The sequence below is a fragment of the Gigantopelta aegis genome, chromosome 14 (genome assembly GCF_016097555.1).
Source record: "Gigantopelta aegis isolate Gae_Host chromosome 14, Gae_host_genome, whole genome shotgun sequence".
In the NCBI taxonomy this organism is placed as follows: Eukaryota; Metazoa; Mollusca; class Gastropoda; order Neomphalida; family Peltospiridae; genus Gigantopelta; species Gigantopelta aegis.
The window spans coordinates 45,369,103-45,386,615 of NC_054712.1; the positions used below are offsets into that span (position 1 = coordinate 45,369,103).

Here is a 17,513-nt window from a genome sequence, read left to right on the forward strand (position 1 = left end):
CAGGATGGCAATTTTGTGGCTTGTGCTACAGTTTTTCCATCACGTACAATACTGTTCATGAGATTGCCTGACTCAGCATCTATATTAAAGCACTGGAGAAATAAATGATTCTAGTGCATCAAAATGTATTATTTTTACTGACTCACTATGAAGCTGGACCAACCTTTAATTGAGATGGTGATACGAAAGGTATTGTATTTTGTTGGGTACCCAGCCATATTGGCATCAGGGGTAATGAAAAGGCAGATTTAGCTGCCAAGTCGTCTTTGGATTTGCCTCATGCCAGGGTTGGTGTACCTTATACTGATTGTAAACATAGTATCAACCAATTTATTTTTTCGACTTGGCAAAATGATTGGAACGGTGTGATTGCGAACAAGCTGTATGCTGTCAAGCCAGTCCTGGGAGAGTTGCAGTTCTCTTACAGTCAGTGCAGGAAGGATGAAATAAGTCTTGTGCCGTGCTCGCACCGACCATACATACTCGACCCATTCATTTATCTTTAAGAAGAACCTCCACCTCAGTGTGACCACTGTCAATATACTCTGACAGTACGCCACATTTTGGTAGAGTGTACTTGTCTCAACGAAATTCTAGAAATGATATATTTGGACACCCAGAACTTTCATTACAATTTGTTCGAGATATGCCTTTTATTCTAAATTTTAATATTAACTAGCTGTGATATGTGTATTTTTGCACAGTTCTTTACCCTGTGTTTTTATTTGATTCTCGAATGTTTCTTTTGATGTTGATCGTCACGTTATTTGTATGCAGTTACCATACTTTGACACCCAATAGATGATGTATTTTTCATGCTGGGGAGTCGTTAAACATCTATTCTATTTTATTCTATTGAACCTACAGTGAATTTTGTATTGATTTAAGGTGAATTAAAAGAACAATGATGTAAGAAACTTACCAAATAAAATTCATTAGCTTAACACGTGAGGTCTTGCTTCACTGCTGCCAGCTTTAGGGATATGTTGTTTGTAGTTGCCACAGTTGTTACACCAATGGCAAGTAAACTGTGAGACAGGTATTTGAGAACTTCTAAACTTAGAACGTATGTTGATGATTGAGTGTTTCTCATTCTACAATATATCTCGGATCATATAATTGACCAGCCATAGCTATTTTATTAAAAGAAAACAATGTTGATGCATTGTCTCTGTAATGTGTTGACAGTTTGAAATCTGGGCCTGTTACACTTTTGTCAGACCTGCTAAAATCGTTAAAGGGCCTGTTACACTTTTATCAGACCTGCTAAAATCGTTAAAGGGCCTGTTACACTTTTGTCAGACCTGCTAAAATCGTTAAAGGGCCAACTGAAAACTGCGCCGGTTAGAAAAAAAGGAGCTAATTCCGTACCGTGATTAGGCTATGGAGTAAAATAAACTACCGCTACAAGCATTAGTGCACGACCATAAACACTGGATATACACTGGTATTCTACACAGGGAAATGTACTTAAAGGGACATTTCTGAGTTTGCTGCATTGTAAGATGTTTTCGACTAATAAAATATTTCTACGATTAAACTTACATATTACATATATTTTCTTGTTTAGAATATCAGTGTCTATATATTCAATGTGTTTCTGGTCGTTTTAATATTGGTAAGAAGCCCAATAAAATGAAATGTAACCTACTATAAATATTAGAACGACCAGAAACACGTTTAATATAAAGCCACTAATATTTTGTGCAAAAAAATATATTTGATGTGTAACTACAATCGTCAAAACGTCTCTGTCGGTCGATAACATCTTAAAAATTGCAGCAAACTCAGGAATATCTCTTTAATATGTAAGTTTAGTCACCAAAAGGCTCTATTAGTCTGCAACATCTTAAACTGACTGTAAACTCAAGGGATTAATTAAATAAAATAATGAATATCAGTTAATATGAACAAAGTATAATTCATAACAGAATGTAAACTCTCTGTTGTCATCCTACTGCTGGTATAGCATATCTGCTATTCTATTTGTGGGATGGTGCATATTAATGATCCCATTTTAATAGTAAATTGTAGCGGGTTTTCTCTCTAAGACTATGTCTGAATTACCGAATGACTGACATCAATAGCCGATGATTACTAAAGCATTGTGCTCTAGTGGTGTTGTTAAACAAAACAAATGTTAACCTCTTTTTATTATTTCAGTAATGCCCAGCGATTCACTTGGATCAAGAATCATGCGCTGAGTGACGTTGCAGTTACAGAGAGTGTCATATATTCTGGAAATGACGTCACGACATTATTGGGATGTTCCACGAATTGTAGACAACACCCAGACTGTCGGTCGTTGACGTACAACACTGATCTGACATGCACTCTGCATTCTGTGAGACTTGCGAACGCCAGTTCTCTCCCTTCGTTCGGATCGCGCCTCTACTTTGATATGGCAGGTAACGCAGTTACTGAACTGTTCTTTGTGTTATACCGAACAAAATTAATTAAGGGCTAGTAAATGTGTTCTTATGGAAGGTAAGGACCTGAAAACACCCCACCATAGCTGGTTCTGGTTCTGGCTCTGGCTCTGGTGAGTGTGGCAAAGTCACCATGTCTGGTTATTTTAACGTTTGGGTATGTAACTGTTATGTGTTGTCATGACATTGGTGTCTCAGACTGTATTAGAATCTCGAGTCCAGACTCTAAAGATTTTATAAGCACCAGGTCAGGTCTATAGTTCGCGCCAGCACAGACGTAGTGTGTTTTGTAACATTCGATTCAGTGTGTTTGATTTTTGACTGGTACCATACTCGTCAGACACAGACCCAGCTCCGGTGTGTTTTGGGCCTATCTCGGTTACAAAACTGTTTTTCGTGTTATATTGAATACAATTAATTAAGAGCCAGTAAATATGTTCAGCATAACAGTTTATTCCGATGTAATGTGTTGACGTTGTGATATGTTCTTACACATAATTATTTAAAGAACAATTTAGAACAAACAATTATAAGTATCGTTATGAGCCAACATGTATCAAATCTTAGCCAAATGAACCAGACCACGTTTTTTTTTTTTTTTACAAAAACGTTGTACTGAATACGAAAATTAATGGATCAGTAAGAAATAAAAGTAAAGGACGACGAAACAATTGTCAAATGTACATTGCAAGATAATTTATATACATAAGGAAAGCTATTAAGTGATACAGTTGAAGAAGTAACAGTGTTAGTGTTTACATTACATTACATTAAATAACATAACACGACACGACACGGCACGACACGACATAACATAATTTGTATGGCCAAATGTACATGGTCTTAAGGCAAAATTTCGAAAATTAATCGATAGTACATACGAGATTGAAGTGTTCAATAACAGTTATGGCTGTCGCACTGCCAGACAATATTGTTATGGTAACATTTCCATACATCTTATATGAACATATAACTTTGTTTTAATTTATTTTTAAAATAATTAAACTGACTTTAAAATACTTATGGGAGGGTACAGCCTTCCAGCACCGAAATTCCTCATTATAGAAGAAAAAAAAAACATGGGGGGGGGGGGGGGGATATATGATTTTCCCCACCTACCTACCATGCTAGTGTTGAATGCCTGTGTAAAACGACCACAAGTCTGTGTGTAAGACGGGCCTTTAGATATGTTTCTTTAGAACCATAGCACACTTGCAAAACGATACGGTTTCAACCAAATGGTGAGCACACCAAAAGTCTGCAGTCATTTCTGGTGTAGATCTGCTGACTAGAACCTTTCCAATCAAAGCAAATTACGTGTTACAGAGGTTCCAAGTCATTAGTTAAAAGGACATTCTTGAGTTCGCTGCATTGTAAGATGTTTCTGATTAATAAAATATTTCTACGATTAAACTTACATATTAAATTTATTTCCTTGTTTAGAATATCAGTGTCTGTATATTCAATGTGTTTCTGGTCATCTTAGTGTTTGTAAGAAGCCCAAACTGGATTTTGTCTTCAAATATTCCTCATTTAAATTTTTTTAGGAAATAAATTGACATTTAACCTAATACAAATATTAGAACGATCAGAAACACGTTTAATATACAGCCACTAATATTTTATGCAGAAAAATCTGAATATGAATGAATGAATGTTTAACGACACCCCAGCACGAAAAATACATCGGCTATTGGGTGTCAAACTATGGTAAATGCAACAAAAATTGATGATCAACATGAATATACAAATTCAACAGTTAAACGAAAACACAGTGTAAAAAAACTGTGCAAAAAACAACAACAAATATCACAGATAGGTAATATTAAAACTTATAATAAAAGTCAGTATCACGTAAAAACTGTATGCAAATTACAGTCGTTTAAACGTCTCTGCTAGTGGATAACATCTTACAAATTGAAGCACCCTCAGGAATGTCCCTTTAAAATTCCGGGAATGCTGTACACTGACGAAATGATCAAACAAACTAACTGTACCCGAAAGTCGGCGACATATGTCTTTTATTCTGAAGACAAACTCGTGTCGTTCGCTTCTGATCAGTAATCTGGAAGCAATTTTGATATTTTACAAACAAATTAAAGTGAATTACAGTCTACAAAATGATATGAGAGTACCCCTAGATGTTCAAATGCCATAATCGTGTGGAAATTCCACATTTACCGAATTTCGCTGTAAAATATGTCTGGTTGAGGCCTTCGGACACTTATTGAGATATTCTGAATAAAGCTGATGTATTCGGGCGTAAGTTTGGTAAGATCCAATCTCGATACTGCTAACTCTCGATTTGTTAGTATCAACGTAAATAATAACTATAAACAGAAATATATAACGAGTAACGATCTATAAAATCAAATGTGACGATAACCAAATTGAAGACTACATATCTTCCTACTAAGAATTTTAATACATGTATATCCAAAGGGTTTCTGATCGTACTGCGATGAACGTATGGCTGACAATGTCGTGTTGTAATATATGACACCAAAACATGTTGAATGCACAGGCGACTGGTATTCTAAGTTGGGAAATGTAATTATTATGTACATTATGAACATGCACAATTAAATGTATTTAAATATACAATTTTAGTTCTTTAAAATATATTATCTGTAAATGTATTACAACAGAAACAAAGTCAAGAGGGTCCTTTGAATGACATAAATCCTAATAAAAAACGAAAAGAGTTAAACACATGCATATGTATTATGTAGACACAAATACTGACAAAGGTGAATATTGACAGGTGACTGTCCAGTGGAAAACGGGTACGTACTCATTCTACATCTGAACTTGTGCTTCAAGGCGTACAACGCAAGCATGTGGTGGCTCGGAGCACTCGACCTGTGCAAAAATAAAGGCTCCAGGTTGATAGTCTTGGACACGGAAGAAAAACATACAGACGTCAGAGAATACATCAAAACAAATATTGGTAAATCTGTATCTGTACAAGGGAGTTAAATGGACTTCCATCACGAATGATTGTCAAATATTTTCTCCATAGGAGAAGTGCCACTCCCTGTACCCTGTAATGGTACATCATTTCAATTTGTTTTTATTTTGTTACCGATATATATATATATATATACTCTTCAAAAAAAGAAACGCAAAAGGGTACAAATGGGTTATAACTCCGATTTTATGTTTCCTACCGGTTCATGCTTTGTGAATATAAGGTCATTGCATGTCCCAAACACATTCCCACGGTTACATTCGATAAAACGCAGCTACTGTAAAATAAAGTTTCAAAATGTGAATATTCGCAAAAACGCAGCCACGTGCAAACCATGTCACCACTGCACGTGCGTTGTCTGCACGTGCAACATGAACACCGACAGTATAAAATTGCAGGGTGTTCGCTTGCCTGGCCTCTGTATCTGGCCGACAGTTGACAATCCAGGACATGCCACGTCTCAGTGAACCGCAGAGAAACAATGCCATCGGCCGACTAGACGCAGGCGAATCCAGAACGGCCGTTGCCAGGGCATTCCATGTGTCCCCAAGCACCATCTCCAGACTGTGGGACCGTTACCAGCAACATGGACCAACACGTGACCTCCCTAGATCCAGTCGACCACGGGTCACTACTCCCGGGCAGGACCGCTACATCCGGGTACGCCACCTTCGGGAACGATTGACTACTGCCACCTCCACAGTCGCAGCAATACCAGGTTTGCGCAGGATATCCAACCAGACCGTACGGAACCGCCTACGTGAGGTAGGAATTCGTGCCAGACGTCCTGTTCGAGGTGTCATCTTAACACCACAACACCGTCGACTCCGACTGCAGTGGTGCCAGATTCATCGACAATGGCCTCAACTGCGATGGAGACAGGTGTGGTTTAGTGACGAGTCCCGATTTCTGCTCCGACGTCATGATGGAAGATGTCGCGTGTATAGGCGTCGTTATGAACGTTATGCGGCAAACTGCGTGCAGGAAGTGGACAGATTCGGCGGGGGTAGTGTCATGGTGTGGGCAGCCATCTCACACACTGGCAGAACTGACCTGGTCCACGTGCAGGGCAACCTGAATGCACAGGGCTACATTGGCCAGATCCTACGGCCACACATCGTTCCAGTTATGGCCAACGCCAACGCAGTGTTCCAACATGACAACGCCAGGCCTCACACAGCACGTCTCACAACGGCTTTCCTACAGAACAACAACATTAATGTCCTTCCTTGGCCATCGATATCACCGGATTTGAACCCAATTGAGCATCTATGGGACGAGTTGGACCGACGCCTCCGACAGCGACAACCACAGCCCCAGACCCTGCCCGAGCTGGCAGCAGCCTTGCAGGCCGAGTGGGCCACCATCCCCCGGGACGTCATCCGTACTCTGGTTGTTTCAATGGGCAGGCGGTGCCAGGCAGTTGTCAACACACGCGGAGGCCACACCCGGTATTGACTCCAGGTGACCTTGACCTTGGTGGTGTGTCCTATCACTTACTCACAATGGACTAGAGTGAATTGTGAACAATCCTGCAACATTTGGTAATTATCGGACTCACCATTCAATAATTAAATCAATTCTCCAAATGTTACGACAATGTGGTTTTGCGTTTCTTCTTTTGAAGAGTATATATATATATATATATATATGATATAATATAATATCTTACATTTTCAGTGCAATCAAAGTATGTGATATTTTTCAGATCACATACTTTAAGAATTTGATAACTTTGCAAATTAGATATAAATTAATCGAGGTCTCGGCACTAGGTTTATTGACATTTAAGCAAACGTACTTGGGTGACACTCGTGTGCACTCATAGTCATCAAATAAAAACATTTCAATGGCAATTTGACACTGAAAGCTGTCCAGCGTTCAGAAAACAAAAAACGTTAGGCATAACTTTATTTTGATGTAAGGACATCCAAAATGACGTCATTCGAGTTTGACTTCATTTCCATTTAAAAATACACCGAGCCACATATTCTTACGTCATTTGAATATCTAGTCATGGCGGACTGGAATTAAAGTTGCGTGTACAATTTACAAAAACACGCTGTATTAAGCTTGAGATTATATGATAAAGAGATTATTACCCTCGTGTATTTCGGTATCGTGAATATCATATATTAGGAATAAAAATAATGTATTATGCTCGCATAATACAATTTTTATTCCTAATATATGATATTGACGATACCGAAGAACACTGGTAATAACACACACACACACACACACACACACACACACACACACACACACACACACACACACACACACACATACATATATATATATATATATATATATATATATATATATATATATATATATATATATATATATATATATATATATATATATATATGTGTATGTGTATGTGTATGTGTATGTATATATATATATATATATATATATATATATATATATATATATATATATCTGTGTGTGTGTGTGTGTGTGTGTGTGTGTGTGTGTATGTGTGCGTGCGTGGTGTGTAGTCGCACGTACCTTAGTGCTGGGTACACAGAGCAGCAGCCAGCCGCACGAGGAGTACAACCGTGAAATCCTTCATCATTGTAGAATTAATCCAGAATCTGGTATGTCTCCAATTTATATACATTATTATATAACGGTGTACTGGACCTATTAGCCGATGTATTTGCCGTGATGGTGTGTCATTAGATATCTATTCTATTCTATAATGGTGTACTGGATGGCATCAGGCGGCAATGATTTTATTAAAATATATATTTTGCTAATTGTGTTTTCCAATGATTTTGCACTGTGAACAAAATATAATCATGCTCGTATGAACAATGTTTCACCTTTAAAACAGCGACACGCAGAGTCTATGGAAGCCATTATGTAGTTATGTTGCAATTTGTACGCAACTGATGTGATAGGATGTAAATGTAAATGTGTTTGCTTATTCCATTTACAAGCACTGCTGTACACAGTTATCTAATACAGTGAGACCAGTAGGAGTCTTACTTCGTTAATAGTAGTGGTTGTATGTCGGTTAGGTCATAATCAGCGGAAAAACAGATCAGCGGAAATCTGTTGTTTTTTTCCGACGATTATGACCTTAACTACTCTGGTATCAGAGGGCATACATCAGTGAAGATTCCTTTGTCTATTTTTGTTGTTCCATTCATTTGTCCTAATTCCGTTTTCCTTCAGCTGATTTCCATCCAACTGGGACATCTATATAAAATACATATTTAATGAAACAAACAAATGGATTAGACACGTTATTAAATCTACTAGGTCTTCTTCATAATACATACACCGAACGAAAGTAATATGATTGATTAATTCCAGAATAAATCGGCTTATTAAAGCAGATACAATAGTGTTTGTTTCTTGCAAAACAAATCATTAGTTCAGAGAATCGGTGTATTTGTTCTCTAGCTTAAAAACGTGGGTGGTTTTCATCCCTGTTTTTAAAAGCCAGATCTATTTTTCCAAATTATATCTATTGAAGAAATACATCTCGGAGCGAGTAGGCGAACATGTCAATTTTTTTATTTTTTTTTATGAGATTTAATTGTCATAGATACGTGAAAACAATCATTAAAGGCGCTCAATCACAGATTTAGTGGGCCTTATTTCTCTAAATATGGATTATAAATGACAATTATATATATACTACTCAAAAGAATTTAAGGGTCAAAAATTTATAACCAAATAACTTTCAGAGTGTATTAGATTGATGATGTAAACTACACCAAAAATTTAATTTATTGTTCCATATTTACAAAAAAACACAAATAAACGTCACTGTATACAAGAAAGTCACATGACATGCTGTCAAAGTTGAAGGTTGTCAAACATGGATTTTACACATTAGAACATTCGTTTAATAGTGTGTGAATCCACCCCTGGCGAGAATACACTCGACACATCGTTGCCTCATGCTATTGATCAGACGTCTGAAGAACTCTTGGGGAATGGCCTGCCACTCTGCCATAAGAAGTTGACCCAGATCATGAAGGTTGGCCGGAGGGGCATGGTTATCCCGAACTCTCCTGCCTAATTCGTCCCAGGCTTTCTCTATTGGGGCCAAGGCAGGCGAATATGCTGGCCAATCCATCCTGGCGATACCTTGTTGTCTGAGAAAGTCCGTTACCACCCTGGCGCGGTGGGGTCTGGCATTGTCATCCTGCAGAACTGCCCCGCCGCCAATCTGCTGAAGGCCTGGGAGAACCAACGGCCGGATAATCTCATTCAGATAGCGGATTCCATTCAGATTGCCATCCACCACATAGAGGGTGGTCCTGTGGTGGATAAAGATGCCGCCCCACACCATGATGCTGCCACCACCGAACCGGTGACGTTGTTTAACGTTAACGTCAGCGAAGCGCTCCCCAGGACGTCTGTAGACACGAACCCGACCGTCGTTGAACTGGAGACTAAACCTGGACTCATCAGTGAACATCACTCGACCCCACTGAACACGTTGCCACCGCAGATGAAGTGTGCACCAGTGACGTCTGGCCGTTCTGTGACGTGGTAGGAGTGGTGGTCGAACAGCCTGGCGATGGCAGCGTAGATTACTGGCTCTCAGACGATTGCGTATGGTTTGATCAGACACTCGAGTTCCAGTCGCAGTCCGCAGATTGTCACGTAATCGGCGTGCAGTGGTTGTGCGTCGACGTAGAGCCATATTGGTGATGTAGCGGTCCTCTCTATTTGTAGTGCTTCGGGGTCTTCCCGAACGTGGACGATTTCGAACATAATTCGTTGCTTGGTACCGTTGCCACAGTCGGCCAACGACACTCTGACTGACACCAAGTCTCAGAGCAACATTTCTTTGCGTATTGCCATCCTGAAGCCAAGCAATAGCCCTTCCTCGATTTTCGATAGTCAGTTGACGTCGTATCATTGTCGAATTTGGAGTGTGCACCGTACACGAACGCAAGCTCCAATTATACGGAAATTCAGCATTGGGAACATGGAATACACATGCAAAGTGTGCAAATGAAGCGCTTTGTGAAAAAGCAAGTTATGGGCACTTAGCAGACCTTTCGCTTTCGCCCTAATTTACGTGCAAATGTAAGCATGTTTTCGCCATTAGAACTAGTCGACAGTGTCAATGACAGTGGATGTTAATTCATTTATGGGTTGCTTAGACCCACTTTCGTCAAAATGGAACAATACCATGCGTGACATTATGGTCTAGCTAATATAATTGACATTCAGAAAATAATGTCGAAAATATCGTCTGACCCTTAAATTCTTTTGAGTAGTAATATATACATTAATTTGGAATACGAGACCTTGCTATTGTATCACCTAAAACATTTTAATTGAACCATGATTGAGGGAATCCCATGACAACCTGTGAGCAGCTTCATTTTTAAAAATTGAAACTCTTTTATTAGGAGTCTGAAACGTACGACAAAACCGAGTATTGATAAGGCTATATATGTTACAGTCAATGTCTATAATCAGTCAATATGTATATTGACTGAAATTTTCAGTCAATATGTATATTGACTGATTCACTCAGGCAATGTACATATTGACTGTACATATTGACTGACAGACAAAAATTAGCCTGATTTATAGACAGATTGACTGACTGCTTAAATAAAGAAAACGAGAGTCGTGTTGAGGTTTACTTAGTATTTTATTGACAGATCATGTTAACATATCCTATATTGGTGAGAGTCATGAGAGTCTACAATTCAGTTCTTGTTGGCAAATGTAATACTGGAGTGGCACCTGCTGTTGCATTTCACACCTGACTTGAAACATTTACATCGGTTTGTCCGACATTGTTTGCCACTGGCTGCACAATTGCATTTGGCATAGCCCTGACCACCGCACCTGGACTCACTTTGCACTGCCTGACGTAGGCCAACCTCACCGTCTCTAGACATGTCCTCAATGCTATGCAACTGCTGCGTGCACAAATTGAATTGGTTTCTGCTATAGCGTCCCTTAAGGATCCTTGCCCGAACAGCTACTCGATACAGGTCATTTTCATCTCTGTCCACAATGACACCCATGATATTGCGAGGGTCACCTTTCCCACGATCAACAAAAGGAATAGGAATGGTTACATTATCACTGGGGTTACCAGGGACATGCTCCAAACGACTGTGCTTGACCATGGATTCAGCTTGTGCAAGCTGACCATCTGCTGCTCTTTTCCGCTGGACTTGGATGTTATGTTGAATAGTTCTTAGCTGTGCATCAGGAACATCTGTGTCTGCTGTCTCCTGGTCTTTTGGCGGGGTGGCGGTTTCAACCTCTTGATTTTCTGCTGGGGTGGAAGTTTCCGACTCTGCTGTCTCCTGGTCTTCTGGCGAGGTGGCATATGCTGCAATAAGGTCATCTTCAGAGACCATTCTTTCGATAATTTCTGTTGGAAGGGTATTGGAACGCAATCCAACTTTGACTTCAGTTCCAAACAAGGCTTTGTATGGTGATTGTTTGATGCCATAATGGTAGCTGCTGTTATTTTGGAATTGTACAAAACGAAGTCCCATTGGCATAACTGTTGAGTTATTGTCCCCTAACCATGCAGTGAGCATGTCCTTCACGTCACAGTTTAATCGTTCCACTGAGCCTTGACTTTGAGGATGTCTGGGCTTACCATGAACCATCAGAAGGTCAGGCCATAGAAGCTTCAGCTCCGTGATAACGGATGCAGTAAATTCACTGCCATTATCACTCTGCACAATCTGAGGTGCACCAAGTAATAGAAAAATGTCCATCAGCTGAAAGGCAACTTCTGCTGCACGTTTTGATGTTAATGGACGCAATACACAATACTTAGTGAGATGATCCTGGTAGACCATTATCCATCTGTATGAACCACTCGCCATAGACTGCATGTCAACAAGGTCAACCTGACCTCGTGATCCAAAGCCCTTGGATAGGATGGGTCTAACAACTACGCCCTACTGCCTCACGGGTAACATTGGCATATTTCTTCAAAACCTTCATCATTTTATCGCGACCACCATGACCAGTTGAAACGTGACCTCTCTTGATAACGTCAAACATATCATCGATATGCGTAAAGTAAATTGGTTCCTGATCACTGGCACCGCGTTTACGAATTAACTTTTCCACGTCACCACACTGCAATATCTCATAGCAGCCAAGGATGTAATATTGACGAGGAGATTTACTCTTAGCAGAACAAGCTTCTTTAAGTTCTTCAGGTAAAGAGAAATACTCTGTCTTCGTCCATAATAATGACTTGTTGTCAGATTCTCTCTTCTTCACTAGTTGCTCACGAAAGGAATCTTCCATCGAGTTAGCCATTGCAAGAGTTGACACAGCAATGTTACATTATTGCTGTCCACTTTCTTTTATAGATCACTGACAACAATGTTTTGACATGCAACTCTCTGGTTTCTTATCTGTTTCCTTGTTTTGATCATGGGACTGTTTATGGTAGGTCCCTGCGGCCTTTTGTTTGACTATCTAGATCGTCTAGGATTATGTGATTAAGAAGGAATCAAACTGTGGCTTCCAATCTGTTGTGTAAACATGTGTAAACCTTTGTTAACATCCGAAGGCATCAAACTGTGGTTTCCAATCAACTAATTCACTGTCTGTAATCTGTTAGGATTATGTGATTAAGAAGGCATCAGTAGATGAACTCCATAGATTAAATTAGTGAGTATAATTCATTTCAGTCAATCTGTCTATAAATCAGTCTCATTTTTCAGTCAATATGTATATTGATTGAAATTTTCAGTCAATATGTGCATTGCCTAAGTGAATCAGTCAATATACACATTGACTGAAAATTTCAGTCAATATACATATTGACTGATTATAGACATTGACTGTAACGTATATACGACAGCCGTGTAAAGTACCTTTGAATTGTATATACAATGCACGGCCGCCGTAGAGACTTCAAAATAATTTAAAATATTTATTTCTTGACACCCCCCCCCCCCCCCCCCCCCCCCCCCCCCCCCCAATTTTTAATTTTTTAAAAAAAAACGGCGAATACGCTGAAATAAAATAACAAATAGTTGGAACATAAACTCACGATTTTTATTTATTATTATTATTTGTTTTATTTATTTGGTTTAACCGGCCTCGGTGGCGTCGTGGTTAGGCCATCGGTCTACAGGCTGGTAGGTACTGGGTTCGGATCCCAGTCGAGGCGTGGGATTTTTAATCCAGATACCGACTCCAAACCCTGAGTGAGTGCTCCGCAAGGCTTAATGGGTAAAATGGGTATGGCGCCATACCCAAATTTTATTGCAGATTTAATTTTTTAAAGCGGCAGTATCAGGAATATTTTTATTATTTAAGCAGATAGAACAGAAAATCCCAATTACGTTTGGTGCATATATGACGCCGCACTCTGCATTGGTTTCACTACGCTGGCTTATCCATGTCAAAAACAAAGCCAGTTTTTCGAAAGTGGGACACTTTTGACGGGCTCCTACTGATCTCGGTTTTCATTGGCTTATCACAAGTGTGGAATTCCCTAACAAGAGATCACGTGAGATTTCACAATTTTTGAACAAATTTAACTGTCTTGACTGAGGGGTCGTCTCATATCTCCAAAACATATTTCTATCCATAGAGGTATCTGTGACGGAACATGCTCTTAATTTGTTTTCGCCTGTGGCGATATTAATTGTTTTAGAGGGCCGTGTGCAGTTCCAATATGCACTTAAGCCCAGGTGGCCAGTAGTTACGTAATACCTCCGCGAATGCGGTTTTTACAACCGTGATTTCTGGCGAAATGGCGACAGCCAGTCTGGCGATCTAAGAAAATATACCGACTCTGGGAGAGGTGGAAATATCAGATGATAGGTGAGGTACCGCGTTGTGCCCCCAGGCGATATTCGCTGTCTCTGAGAGTTTTGAATAAATAGCTAGGATTTTAGAGATATCGGGGAGAAACATATTGGAAGGCGTCCAGGGGGAACGTTAGTCCGTCTGGACTGGTAATTATATATTTTCTGCTCTGTGTATAACCTTGATGTGATTGATGTGATTTAAATATTTTAATACTGTATTGTACCAATATTATTTAGACGGTGCTGCCGGTCATCTGACGCAGTATACTGTAGGCTCACCGTTCTGATATATATATATATATATATATATATATATATATATATATATATATATATATATATATATATATATATATATAAACCTTAGCCAGTCATCCTAGAGGACCAAGGTAAACTGTAGGTTATTGTCTTTATTGTGATAGGTACCAGTATTAATTCTGTGTTACAAGGTTACTGAATGAGTAGTTAAGGGTTAATTAAAAATTAACCAGTTAGGAATAGAGTTGTAATTCCTTTATTAATTAAGTTCCCCTGGCAGCGTTTCTCAATTATCACACGTGTGGGTGTTGTGTCACGGTGAAGTGATTAGCTTATGGTGTAAACTAGACACCTAGAGATTAACTAATTAAGTGATCAGTTCTGGGTTGTTATTATTTGTTGTTGTTAACTAACTACTGCGGCAGTACATTTGTCTGCATAGGTTAATACACATTTCAAAGTGTATTGTGTTTTTGTTGTGTTTTCTAGTGAACTAAACGTGCTATAATAATATATACTTTATATATAGATCTTATCTCTGATCATACCTAGACGAGCCAACGGGTATAACCGCCCGTTACAGAGAGATCTAATAGATATACAGTTAGGAGAGATATTTGGACAATCGTGTTTCATTCAGTTACGGGTATTATAGGATCCCCGTGACAGGAGTGAAATTGGGGTGCTCGTCCCGGATCTGAAACGGGACATGCATATTTAAAAAAGTATTGTTTGTAAATGGGGGCTTTATAAATTATTTTTACAAATTAACTAGAAGTAGCAACGTTGTTCACTAGAAAATTAATTAATAATAAGTGCGTCATATCTAAACATGGATAAGAATTTGCTGGATAGGCCTACGCTCAGTGTAGTGGAGATTAAGCGAGCACGTAAGGCCGAATTAGTTGAAATCGCGGGTGAGCGAGAAATTGATTTAACATAAGCTAAAACCTTAGGTGATATGAAGACAATTATTATCCAGGACGTTTTTGGTGATAGGCCTGTTATGGAAGACAGTGAAATTGTTCTAGAGATAGAGATAAATGAGTTAAGTGTGGAACAACAATTAGCTTTTAAAAAGCTTGAGTACGAAAGAGAAGAACGTGCATTAGATAGAGAGAGAGAGAGAGAAAGAGAAGAAAGGATTAGAGAAGATAGAGCTAGAGATAGAGAGAGAGAGAGAGAGAGAGAGAGAGAAGAGAGAGAGATAGGGATAGAGAATTCCAGTTAGCAAAATTAAAAGTGGAACATGAGTTAAAGTTGAATACTGAAGAAGTTAGACGGGAATAAGGAAATGGGTTTAACATGTCGGAGGCTTATAGATCAGTGCCTGTATTTGATGACCAGGAGGTAGATTTGTTCTTCCAACTTTTTGAACGGGCCGCTAAGCAGCTAAACTGGCCGCAGTCTAAGTGGACATTGTTAGCCGTGTCTAAGTTTAAGGGGAAGGCTAGTGTAGCTTATAATTCAATGAGTGATGAGCGAGCAAGTCAGTACGACCTAGTTAAGGCTGCAGTGTTGAGGGCTTATGAATTACGACCTGAGGATTATCGTTTACGGTATAGCGAGTTGAGAAAAACGCAGGGTCAGTCTTATAGTGAGTTTGTGGCTAAGAAGGCAGGGATGTTTGATAAATGGGTGGTGTCTCATCAGGTAGAGTCATATACCGAGTTACGGGAGTTGTTGATCTTACAGGACATTAAAAATGGATTACCAGTTAGCTTACGTATTCATTTAGAGGATCGTGATGTCAAAAAGATAGAGGAGGCAGGCATAGTGGCAGATGACTACGTGTTAATACACAAAGCTCAGGCAGTACAGGGTAGCTCTATACAACAGGGTGATAAGAAGAAATTTCAGCCAGGTTTTTCCCGGGAAAGTAACTATCGGGGAGAGTCATCTAGTTGGTCAGCTAGTCAGGCAAGGAATGCACCTGGTGGGCAAAGTAAGGAAGGCCTGCATTATCAGCCAATGCACGAACTTTTTGTCCACATTGCAGTTACTGTAAAAAGGATAACCACCTTGTCGGGGACTGTTTTAAAAGGAAACGCGATAATACGCAAGTGGTCGGTTTAGTGAGGTCAGCTCCGTTAGCGAGAGAGTTAATGGTTAGTCCTATGGCAGAGAAAGTAAACCCCTATGTGTCCACTGGTATGGTTTGTGATGCGAAACAAGAATTGTGTCCTAAGGCAATATCAGTCTATCGAGATACTGGTTGTAGTCAGTCGCTTATAACGTCAAAGTGTTTAGCTGGTATTGAAAATTCAGATACAGGACGTAGTTCGGCTTTAACCTCAGTTACTGGAGAAAAAATGGTTGTCCGGTTACATAAGGTTTTCTTGAGTTCGAAGTTTGTGACGGGACCAGTCATATGGGTGTTGTGAAGGACTTGCCTGTTGAAAACATAGGAGTTTTGTTGGGTAATGATTTGACTAGTCAGTGTTGTCAGCCGAAATGTGACCAATTGTTAATTAAAGACAGCCCTTTACTAGTAGGAGAGAGTGAGATTGATGAGATTAGATATCCTGCGTGTGTAATGACTAGGGCCAGAAGGGTAACACGAAACCCAGAGGATATTTGTGATTTGTCTGATACGTGTGTGAGCCATGAAATTGGAGTGGATGAGGTTATCAGTAAAATGGTAGATAAGTCAACTGAGGAATTAAATGTGGTGGAACCTGTTGATCTCCCGCAGAGGGGAATTGAACCAGTTGTGTTTGATAGAGGGGATTTACCTTGTAATAGACAAGAGTTAATTCTAGAGGAGGGGGCTGATCCAAAATTGTTGGCAGCTCGCACTACATTGTTAACAGAGGGTGAGATGGAGGATCAGATGTCAGGTTATGATATGGACAAGGGAGTATTAATGAATAAGAGAGTTAGAGATAGGAAGGCTAGGAAGCAACTGAGCCATGCTCAGAGCAAATTAAAATCAGTGTTTGATAGGAAGGCTAGGAAGCAACTGAGCCATGCTCAGAGCAAAATAAAATCAGTGTTTGATAGGAAGACTAGGAGTCGGGAATTTAAACCAGGGGATAAGGTGCTGCTGTACCTTCC

The 17,513-nt window shown here is 39.5% G+C and overlaps 1 protein-coding gene across 1 annotated transcript; it reads right to left on the minus strand.

The window, feature by feature from the left end:
* Window positions 1–11,099: 11,099 nt before the first annotated feature.
* On the minus strand, window positions 11,100–12,218 carry LOC121389296 (KRAB-A domain-containing protein 2-like). The gene has a single exon (XM_041520893.1). The coding sequence runs from the start codon at window positions 12,216–12,218 to the stop codon at window positions 11,100–11,102; it is 1,119 nt and encodes a 372-aa protein (XP_041376827.1).
* Between the last annotated feature and the right edge of the window lie 5,295 nt (window positions 12,219–17,513).